Below are 11,864 nucleotides of genomic sequence, written 5' to 3' on the forward strand. Positions count from 1 at the left end.
ATAATGAAATTAATTATTCAATGTCACCTGTGCACCAAGATTTTTTACAGACCATCATTCATGAAACTGGCAATTTATTTTATGATCTGATTAACTTGCTAGCATAGCTGTCCACTTGTCGAATATGAGAAGCAGAGGGATGTCAGTGCATTTCTTATGAACTAAGAGGTGTTTTTACTCTACAATTTCTTCAGGTTGACATCTTTCCATTGTTTCAGTTGTAACAACTTTTAATATTCAAATCTCCTAACAAGCTTAATTCTTTAATAATCAAATATGCTTAACTAGAAAGTCCTGAACCCCAAATCCTTTGGTCAACACAGCCACGTCATATTAATTATACTTTCTGTAAATACAAATTTATAACCATAATTTTGATTTGTATGCTACTTACATACATTAAACAGGTTGTAGGAATTATTGTAGCAACGTCAAAAAATGTGGTGTTTTCTATGTTTACAATAATGTAGACCATGTAATAAATTAATTGGTAAATATCACAAGAATGCTTTCCTGAAATAGTTTTGGATGATTTAAGAAAACAAAAAACATCCACTCCTTGCTGGCCAGTCTCCTTGCTTCTGATTGGCCTGCATGCAGGATCCTTCAGGTTGGCCAAACAGAGCAGTGAGCAGTGGTTGTAATACAAGAGCTGGTGGGCAGGACTGCGTATGTTGTTGGGATGCAGAGCAAAAACAGAGCTCAGTTTATGGACTATCAACATTTGTGTGTACAGTAGGACTGTTTGGAATATTTTGGGAGGGTCCAGAGACGTCTCTGGGAGAGTCATTCTCACTTCAAATATTTCTCCGTAGCTTGAAAACCTTTCTCTTGTTGCTATTTATATATTATTTTAAATCTAAAAAATGCAACATCCATGATACATAATGCATTCCGTCATGTGATCATGACTGCATAATTGAAATTCTGCTGGGAATATTAAATATTAAAGCAACTGTAAAATGCAAAACTGCAATATGAATGTGGGTATGTTATGTGGATAATAAACATGTTCACAGCCCTGTATTTACACCTGCTGTTTCTATGCTTTCTCATCAGTTTTCTGTCAACACTGTAATGGGATCTTATTTTTTATATGTGCAATGTGCCAAGCAGGCAATTAGGTAAGGAGGTAACAAGCTTGTAGACTATCGACAGAAAGAAATTTGCAGGTGTACTGTATGTTTACCAAAAGCCAGGTTAATGTAGAAGCTTTATTTTTTCTTTATATGAAAAAGAGACATCTTTAAGATTTTTTTTTTTATAACTACAGAAGATGGTAAACACACCTGTTCTGCAATCTCCTTCATAATATCTCTGTATAGCAGTCATCACTGTGAAACACATCACTGTGAAACAGATTTTATTGATGATTTAAAAGCTCTCTTGTTATTGCTTATGACAAATTGATCTGCAGCTTGTTTCTCTGTGGGACACAGTGGTACTAAGACTGCATTTACACTTGGCTTTGCTGTTGGCTACGATTCAACAATCATGAAGCCTGAGCACCCCCACAGCCACAGCTGGGGCCTGGGCTTTTTATAAAGAAGCCTAATTCCATGAATCTCTTACATTTAATGACAACATGAAGCAGCAAATTCAATCCTTCACTCTTTGAAATAACCTGACAATTTCAGTGGCGACATAGCTCTGACGCTTTGAATGTTTTACCACTTTGAAGAGACGCTGGGAAAAACCAGTTCATAGGATGATAAGGGTGCTGCTGTGTGTAGTGTGCATTCCTTAGAGGTGTTCCAGCCTTAAATAAATATACACCACAGAAATGTTTACCCTCTCACTTCTACATTTTACATACTGCCACATGCTATTAGAGCTGTCATTGGCCATGCACAAGTCTCATCCAGGATTTAAATTAGCTGCAAGAGAGAAGCCGTTGTATTTGACTGGCTCTGAAGTTGAACTTCAACAGAAAATGCTTCACTTGTATAGCAAGAGCTCCATTGTACAATATCCTACCGCTGAAACTAGTGGTAAACAGTGTGTCACACGTTCAAGGACACTAAGAGACAGAGTCACCTCAGTGTTCAACTGCTTTTTTTCCAAAAATTCTACAGCATAATTTTAGTAGACTAATGTCATAATATAAAGCAAAAAGGCAAATATGAGCAAATATGTCTATGACTAGTTTGATGATATCAAGGTTTCTGATAAGATATACTAAGGTATACAAAGATATACATATACTATAACTTAAACACAGCTCATTGTCATGAAGCATAACACAACATACAGTCTAAAAAGCCTTATGTCTAGTACTCATTTAGGTTATATAGTTAGCATCTCCATATTTAACAACACTTCAAAAATGTGTCTTTAGTTTGAATGTAAAACTGAGCGATAAACAGAGTGATATGCAAAGCAGCTTGCCAGGTAATCTACACTGAGCAAACGGGCCTTATAATGTGTGTCGATGAACTCGGTGTCAAACTGGAGAAAGCAAAAAGGGTGGTTTCCAATCTCAGCACTGAAACTCTCAGTTTCGTCACAATGAATAAACAAACATAACCACAGCAGCAAAAATTACTGAGTATGAACATAACATGTTTGGGTTCAATTATTTACTGTAAGTGACAACCCATCGGAAATTTTAAATCAGACTATCAAGACTACATGCTTAGCAAATGAAATTCCCATTTTGAGCTACAACACTTTCCATCCAAATGTAGCGCACTATATGCTTCCTCAGTGACATTTACGTCACAGGCATGTACCTTATTATTTATTCTCTGTGCCTGTTTCTACCATGCCCCTTACTATGTCAATATGTTCAAGAATTTCTTTAGCATTTCCAAACCACCAGTCATGCTCACTTAATGCAGTGACTGTCCAGCTGTGGACTGGTAAAAAAGGAGACAGGGTTTGATCCTCTCTCTCAAGCTCTGTTTCATTAAGAGTTTCACTTTTTGTGTTTGCAACTGAGTGCAACACCAAGAATGCAGTTTTTACCCTAAGATTGCCACAATGAAAGATATGTTACCATAACTTTTAAAAGGATTACATCCTCCGTATTACAAGCCATTGATCTGTGTGTTTATATCTGAATAAATAAATAAATAAACAGACTACACAAATTGTATTTCATTTTCTCACCAGTGATTGAAACAGCACGCCCCCACCAACACAGCAAACGTCTGTGTGAATACAGCCTAGCCTCTTAATTACCTTACAAAAAAATTATTTTTAATCCATAGGACTTAGCAAATGCTGTGTATGTAGACGCAGCATCCTTAATACCGCTTGACTCTGATATTCTCCCCATTTTGTAACATCACACCACTGTATTCCCACAAAGGTAGAGAGTATAAAAAAACAAACAAAAAAGAAAAAAGATTTAGTGAACTTCTTGTGTTCCAGTGGTGATCCATTTATTGTACATGGAGAAGAAATAAATAAATCATGAAACAGAGCTAAAAGAAAAAAGCTTCTAGTGTGCACAAAGCTTTTGACATGCAGATTTCTCAGTCTGGAGCAAAAGGTGTGGCAAAAGCTGGCAAGACACAGTAGCACAGGAGGTGGACCCTCTACCAGCAAAACAACAACAGGAACAGTAATTGGACTTTAATGATTGGCTGCAACATCATGGATTCAACTTTAGATCAATGTCTTGTTTACATTGAGTCTGAATGTTTTCCGTTATTTACCAACAATTTTAAAGTTTAAAGTTTTATACATGCTTCCAGCTTCCAAATGTAAATCACCACAAATCATGTCAACACACACTATTTTCAACACACATATCTCACATATGTCATATGATTTTTATGGCCAAGCAGCGCAATCTAATCCAACTATTTATTGTATTACTGTGTTCTTTCTGTAATGATGCTGCAACATCTGATGTGCAGCCAACACAGCAGACGTAGCCTATTTTGACAGCTGGAGTGCTGTCTATTTTTTTCTTTGTATGATATAATTGAGTATTAATAAATAAAAAGTGTAGCTGTTATAAAATAAATTATCATCTATATACAATTATTTGCTTTGGCCTGACTAAAACTTTGAAATAATGTTGGTTTTGTTTTAGGTCTGTGTTCAGATGTAAATCATATGTGAGAATATGCAAACTGTAATCTAACAGCCTCTTAAAAAGATTCACATTACTATGTGACAATGGGCGAATGCACACTCGTGTGTTTGCATCCTTTCTATAACTGGCCCTCGATCTTTCTTTCGAATCTAATTATTCCTGTTAAATACGTGTATTGTGTAAAACCGACTCGCGGGCTGTGTCACTGATGAAATAAGTATGTTCTGCAAGCACGAGCAGCTGCGACTCAGCAGCAGTGGTTACATACAAATGCAGCCATTTTCTCTGGCCAACACACTTTTCTGCCCTCGCAGTATCAAGCCCTTTTTAAAGTTATTGTTTGAAAGTGTGCCCGGGTCTGTGTATGCACGTATAATTATGCAGCATAGATCTGTGACTTAGCACTCGAAAATAACATGTCAGTTCATTCACATTAACAATACAATACTTTCCAGATGGCACTGGTCCATATTGATCTGCAGCCAGAAAATTCATCCGCCTGTTCTTTCACACAGCAAGCAACAATGTCACCAACATATAATCTACTAAATCATGCATATATTATTACGGTTACAACATACAGTCCCAGTAGTGTAGCAAATTGTCAGACTTCTGGGGGAACATTAGTCCTTTTTTATATGCCAGACAAATGTGTTCATTCAAAAGGCATTCCTAAAGGGAAACATAACTAGTAAAATTATCTCTTCAGTTGTTTTTTTTTTTGTTTGTTTTTTTAACAACAGCAGACAGTAAACCATAGTGTAGCACTAAACCTGCTCTTCCACACCAAATCTTCAAGGATATAAAAAATGCACCATTCTCTTGTTATAAGGCTTCGCTGATGTGCTTTCTTCTTTAGGTCAATCTTTTCATGTCTGTTCTTACCATCTTAATGCCAGCATCTTAATAATTGAAGTAAAACTGACCAACTGACTTTCTGGGGTCAGTTTGTCAGTTTGAAACGAAACAGTATTGTTACCCCACTTTACAAAATTGCTATGCTCAGTGTGTTAGAAAACAGTATTTACACATCTCGCAGACACTGGGCTACATCTGAATTACACCCAGCAAATGTAAGCCCAATGTTCCCTTTTATTTTAGCTTTAGTTGGTCTCCACCACCAACACACGATATATCCTTGATATTGTAATACCAGCCAAAAAGATTGGCACTGGCCGGCGTTCCAAATATGCTTTAATATAAATCATTCTGATTAAAAGTCTCAAATAAAATGTGAGGTTCTGATTACTAATTACTAATACCCACAGTAACAAGAGAATAAGGGTTGACACACCAAGCCAAAGTCAAAAAACATAGACAAAGAGCTGTTTGAGCTTCACATCGGCCAACATGAGCTAACGACCATTCAGCATTGCATATTCTGTGCTTGCATGAGCACAAGAGAAAGCAGAAGACCTGGGACCGAACAAAACAGCATTAACTTTTCAGTTTTACATGACTATGGCTCGCACAGATGGCTTATGACTACTTCTAACTGTCTGATAAAAGTTACAACACCAGTACAGTAGTGGCTTTGTTAATACCGTGGTCTCTTCTCGTGTACTGATTCACTACACTAAACAGCCGACCACACTGTTCACTTTCACTGGGGGTCCAACTAGCGTCAACGGTGTGGGACACGCTGCAAAGACTAGGCTGACGGACACTTCCTGACAGCTTGACGTTGGCTGATGGCAGATGGTTGGCTTGGTGTGTCCCGGCCCTTAAAGACAAATCACCAGTGTCCATCTGCTGTGTGGACCCAGCGGAGGTGCACTGGTGTGAGTTTGCTTGTATAAAATGGAATCCCTGCCCTGGATACAATATAAGATTAATTAGTCTAAAAAAATAAAGCCAGGTAATTATTGGAAGTGATTCCAGCTTACAGGATGGTTTTCCCTATTTTTCAACATCAAAATCTTGGTCCTGTTCTCTTTTGCGATTTTAACACTGAAGCTAACGGCCTGGCATTGGGACCCTGGCTAATGCATACTGTACACTGAGTAAAGTCCCTGCTGTAATAAACGCAGTTGCAGAACAAAGTTCGACAAGTTAAACATCACAGGATTTAATTAAGGAAGGCTCAGAAAGTGTTTTGTCCATTTCCTGCAAATGTGTGGAAGTAGGAGGTAGTTAGTTTCTCTGCTGGATTGCTGTCAATTTCTGGTGCGGCCGCTTCCTTAAATGGACCAAGATGACAAGGCTATTATTGCAGTGTGGCTCTTCTGCCTTTCAGAGCTTTGCTGTTTTTTTTTTGTTGTTGTTGTTGTTTTTTTCATTTTGTTTTTTTGGTCTAGTTTGTTTTCTTATTCTTATTAACAAAAAATAATTGGCTCGCCACAATGTATCAGAGCAGGTTATACATGAGTGAAAACAAATCAAGTGGCAGATTAGTGGAAGAATTTAAGTTGACAAATTTGCTACCATTTAAAGAACATCCTTCTTACTTAAGAACCCAAGCAGAGACAAACGGCCTATAACCAATTATACAGCAGTCTGTAGAGGCCACTTAAGGCATCACAGTAATTCTAGGGTGCAGGACAGCTGCAGTAAACTATAGTGCAATGACCTTGTACATGAAAACCATTTGTTTTAAACAAACCACGTTACAAAACACACCATCTAGATCTGCTGCTCTCTGGGCTTCTGTAGTTCTTTCTTAACCTTTCAGCAGGCACAAACCTAATATCCACTAACATTTTTGTCAAGATAATCCAATATACAGCCTGGTGATATTCTCTACATTGATTTCATTACTGACAACATACCCCAGAAGAACACCTAAACAAATATTTTTGATCCGTCTCCAACTTCAGATGTCTCCAGACCATCTGTGGTTCTCTGCCCTAAGTTTTTTGGTTCCAGCTAAAGAATTAAAAATTACATAAATTGAATAAAAATTTAAATCACTTCCTAAAACAGCTATACACTGTAGGTGTAGAGCAGAAGGATGGTGAACATACTGTACTGTGAGGCTGACTTTAAAATAAACTACAGCAACCATCTTCAGTATAATGAAGAAACATCTGACTTACTATAATTGTGGTCCAAACTAATTTTAATTTTTTTGTTAGTTTTTGGACAACAGTGGAGCTCTATGGCATGAAAGAACAACATATGCCAGATGTATTGTCTGGCTACATAAACAATATTTAGAGTGATGAATTAATTTTTGATTTAGATCTTTTCTTGAGATGTGTTGACAAAAACAAGTAAAAAAATAACTAGTTTTTTTTTACTTCCATAAATAACATGGGGTTTTCATGCGGGAATCACGGGATAAGGATTTTTCAAACAAATGATGACGGGACGCTCTGACAAAATGACACAGTTGAGGTGATTACTGTCAAAATTTACAAGATCTTACCTTGTGTCTGCACTTTAAAACAACGCCATAGGCACCTAAAAAATGAAGCACACAGCATGTTCAACAAATTTACCACAGCTGATTTTTTGAATGAATGTTCAAACTACTCTAGGCACTATTTCTATACATTTCAAATTAAGTGTTATAGTTTTGACTGCTAGTTATTACACCAGTGTGAGCTACACTCATAAATATACAATGACAACGCCCCATTTAGATAGTTTTTTACTCTTACATAAAGTGAGTTGGCCAAAAGTGCTAACAAGTTTGAATATTACTGAGTCCATTTTACTTAAAAGTGAAGAGGGTCTTCTTTTTAATACATCTCATATGTTCAAGGGAAATAAGTAAAATATCCTTCCCTATAGACGGACAGGTGGCTTAGAAAGTAGGGCACGAGTGTTGGCAACTACTGTACTGTAGCTCTGATGTTATCGTCCCTGGCAGTCACACTAACACATGCCCTAAGGCTTCAAGAGGAATTCTTGGACTGAGCAGGCATATGACAAACTGCCCCATGCTCCCTGATAAGCCCAGTGGTGATACAGGAAGCCACCTACTCTCTTCAAGTGGCAATTATAATACATTTATATTTTTGGACACCTCAAAGACTTAAATTGGCTAAACTATAAATGATATATACTAATTATTATTGCCAGTGCTTTGTAACATTGGTTTAGATGTTGGTTTTTTGTGCTATGAACACAAACTTAAAGACACTGAAAACCTGCCTGAAGTGACTAATCTATGACCATCAATGTTAAGGAGAAAAATGTCTTTTCTTTCTTTGCTTTCTCATTGATTGAATGAATCTAAAACATGTTGTGTTAAAGAGCTAACTTGGTGCTAAAAAATTGGTTATTGTCTTTTTGTTAGTTAGCTGTTTTTGTGAGGCAGCTGACTGAAAAATATTGAATGTTTTCAGTTCACACAAGAACATAAACATTTTAAAATCTATCCCCACATTCAAATCTATTATAAAATGGTAATATGAAAAAAAAAATAACATCCCTTTTACAGTACATGCTGAAAGATTCAAAACCACTAGAATTATTTGTTCCATTTAATTTTCATCCTCAGATGAGAAAGCGGTAAAACCTGCCTACAATTCTGAGTATTTTAATTGTTGTTCTTCTTTATTTGTGAGCCTACATGCAGCATTCAGTCCTACATCATTACCAAAATTGACTGACCTCAAGATCACAGAGGAAAAATCTATGATGCTGGATCAAGTGGAGCACACTGCAGCACAGTGCAAAAGCAGTGAGCAGAAAGGGACTAAAAAATTCTAGAACTTTACAGTTTAATGGTACGAAAAACTGCTGATTTCCCTCCAGACCTCATCATTGGACAGGCATTCAGCTTTCAAAATCCAGCTCAAAGTGTCCCCATTCTAGTGACACATTACACACATTTTAAAACCTCTACAATGTGGGAGTAAGGGTGTTAAAACTGGGACAAGTGGGTGGCCTCACCTCAGGACCTCTGCCATTTTCTATCAACCAAGTGACTCAAGCCAAAAGAAAGGTACTGGAAGCATTTTGGGGGGAACTTAACTATAAAAACCACCCTGTCCCAGGGACATTTAAAACAGTTAAATGTAATTATAAAAAATCACCACTATTGAATTTTTAAAAAATCTTTGTAATGAATAATAATTAAAACAAAATCTCCTTGCCCTTCCTGAGTTGCACAGACATGAAAATCAAATCACGCTTTTAATGGCTTTGTTCCCAGATATATTGGATGTAAACAATCAAATAATTGCTCACAAAAAGCAGTGGCTGAAGACTACACTGGAGATGTACAAAGCACGTTTTAGTAAATGAGTGCTCTCACCTTCACCCACAATCCCGAGGACTTCAAATTTATTCATTACATCACCGATGTCAAGGATCTTCATGTAGTCAAAAGGTATGTTGTGTGGGGTGCGTGGAGCTCAGGCGGAGGGGCCTGGCTACAGGATGGCATGAGGCGGCCAGCTGTTGGCTCCCAGGAGGCGTGCGCTGGCTGTAAGCCATAATATCCAACACATCTCTCTGTCTGTGGGTCGTCCTCACCTGCACAAATCTTTCTGTGAAAACATGTATGATATGTTCCTCATAAATGCATTCAATCTGCAAATGCCATATTTGAAGCACCTTAGCATTAGTCAGACCACTGACACAGACACGGAAAGGTGGACTAAAAACAGAAAATCAATCCAGCGGAAGCTGAAACACTCTGACCTTTAGTCCCTTTTGTGAATCAAACTTCAAAAGTGCTGGCTCCTGGAATTCCCATAATGCAATTTGTTAGTATCTCAGATCATATCTTTTCTAAGTTTCAAACCTTTTCATCTTTTAAACTTCATGCTCCCATTGTACAAAGCAGGTCCTGTATCAAATATTTCTTCTTTTTTTATGCCTAACCCAAATTATGTTAACAAGGTTCTTTTCTCAGAATTTACAAAGCTCCTCTAGAGCCACAGAACACTTTACACTGTTTTCACAAGCTAAGTAGGTGATGACTAAGATGTTCTTTAAGAGCAAAATCAGTGGACTGTCCCTTAATATAAAGTAAATAATAAGGGATTTTATCTGATGCTTTACAAATATGTAGTTCACTATACTTCAGTTCACTATACTTCAGTTCACTATACTACACTATGCTAATATGACTATACTAATATGACAATAATTGAGAAAGACACCCAGCACTAATGCTCCAAAGTTCCTTGCAGAAATTCTGGCATTTTGGGAGAGTTAAACAACACCACACAATCGCTTACAGTGATCTCCTCTGTATCCACACACTCTTAACTCTTATTGAATCAGAAAAGACTCCAGATACCACTTCCCTCATACCACTTCTTTTTGCTGGAAAGCCCAAAGACTTGCGTAGCTTACTCACACTCCCAGTCTCCTACAGAGCTGTGGGCACAGGAGCCGCTCATCAGTATGCAAAACCTTGGCACCAAAATAAACGCTGTCTCCCAGAACACTAAACATCACTGTGCTCTCTATTACTCCCTTATCTTACTCAGCTGCACACCATCAACGCAGGTGCAGATAGAAACTGAGCCTAAACTTGAGGGAAATGATACGAGACTAAACTCAAACACCAGTCTTGAAGAGAAAATGTTTAGCCTTTCTAAACAGACACTAAAAGGTGCAAATGTGTTTCCTTCTCCTCTTCAATTTACAACCTACATGCAATGGCATGCAGCCTATTGTTTTCCAAAGCAGATTTCAGCCAAAAACTCGGCAGGCCCAGACCTATGAGGCTAATATGATCAAGAATGCACTGGGCATTGCTGTGGATCATATATTTTGCCACTATCAACAGAATGACTCATGCGTGGTAATCGACCGCCTCAGTGGAATCTTGAATACAGGACCTTTAAACCCCCCTGAATGATCAATGCACTGCTATGAATGCCTGAATTGACTTTAAGAATATTAAAATTAGACATAGCGGTAAGAATTTTGTGAAATTAAGGGATCCTGATTACAACGTCACTGCTACTTGAGGTTGTTTGTGTATAATATTGCAACAGCCAGCATACATATATTTACATACATAAAAAATTTTAAATAACGATTATAAATAGTCGAAAATATTTGTTGTGTATGTGACTATTCGTCATACTCTTGTGCTGTTGCTTGTTGCGATCCTTTTATGTCCTAAATGACAGCAAAACACAAACACCTGCGCGAAAATCCTGTCAAATTCCTGTTTCGAACAGGGACTGTAGCTCGCTTGTGCTGTGCCCACAGAATGAATGTAGCTCCCACATTTTCAATGCAGAGCGGCAATAAATCCAACAAGTCACATATATGGCTACATTGGAGATAACTCAGGATGGATTTCCTCATATTTTTACAGCTTTCCAGCCCGGACTCTTTGTACATGGGTTATAATTAAGCTGGCTGCTTGACTTTGGTGCTCTGCCTGATTCAAAACACAAAACCGCAAATAAGCTAAAACAATCCCCCAACCTTGGTAACATTGACTTTCACCTGAGCTTTCGTTGAACATATCCACATTATACCTAAAACAGTTCTTGTACATGTAACGATAAGATAAAGTACTTACTCAGTCAGTGTTTGGGAAAAATGATGGAACTGGGCCCATATATCCACCCACCAACGAAGATATTTTCATTGCAGCAGACAGCTACAGTAACTGGATCGTGCGGTTGACAAGCTGCAAGCATATCACCAAGCAACAGTTTGAGTGGCGTGACGACCACCAATGAGAACGGTGAAATCTGTTTTTTTGTTTTTTTGTTTTTTTGTTTTATTCGAACGCCCCCTCCTTCTGGACCAATTGGAGAGCAGAACGGATACAAGGGGAGAAAAGTGTTTTGCGGTGTCGGGTGAGGTGGGATGTTATTGTTCTAATTTCCCAATTACATAATTCACAAGATCACACCCTACTAAATTATGTTATGATTTATAAATTGTA

General features: G+C 37.7%; 1 protein-coding gene across 10 annotated transcripts in view; it reads right to left on the bottom strand.

Moving 5' to 3' along the window:
* The window catches only part of LOC137131853 (cyclin-dependent kinase-like 5), a 41,283-nt gene extending 29,645 nt beyond the window's left edge, over window positions 1-11,638 (bottom strand). For 9 of the 10 annotated variants that reach the window (XM_067513668.1, XM_067513667.1, XM_067513665.1 and 6 more), the window contains exons 1-3: window positions 11,493-11,638; window positions 9,255-9,489; window positions 7,416-7,450 (exon numbers count right to left, since the gene is read on the bottom strand). In XM_067513668.1, the coding sequence (XP_067369769.1) occupies window positions 7,416-7,450; window positions 9,255-9,318 (99 nt within the window). In that variant the 5' untranslated portion in view covers window positions 9,319-9,489; window positions 11,493-11,638. The remainder of the gene's footprint in view (window positions 1-7,415; window positions 7,451-9,254; window positions 9,490-11,492) is intronic. The other variant, XM_067513664.1, reaches the window with a different exon arrangement.
* Between the last annotated feature and the right edge of the window lie 226 nt (window positions 11,639-11,864).

The sequence above is a fragment of the Channa argus genome, chromosome 8 (genome assembly GCF_033026475.1).
Source record: "Channa argus isolate prfri chromosome 8, Channa argus male v1.0, whole genome shotgun sequence".
In the NCBI taxonomy this organism is placed as follows: Eukaryota; Metazoa; Chordata; class Actinopteri; order Anabantiformes; family Channidae; genus Channa; species Channa argus.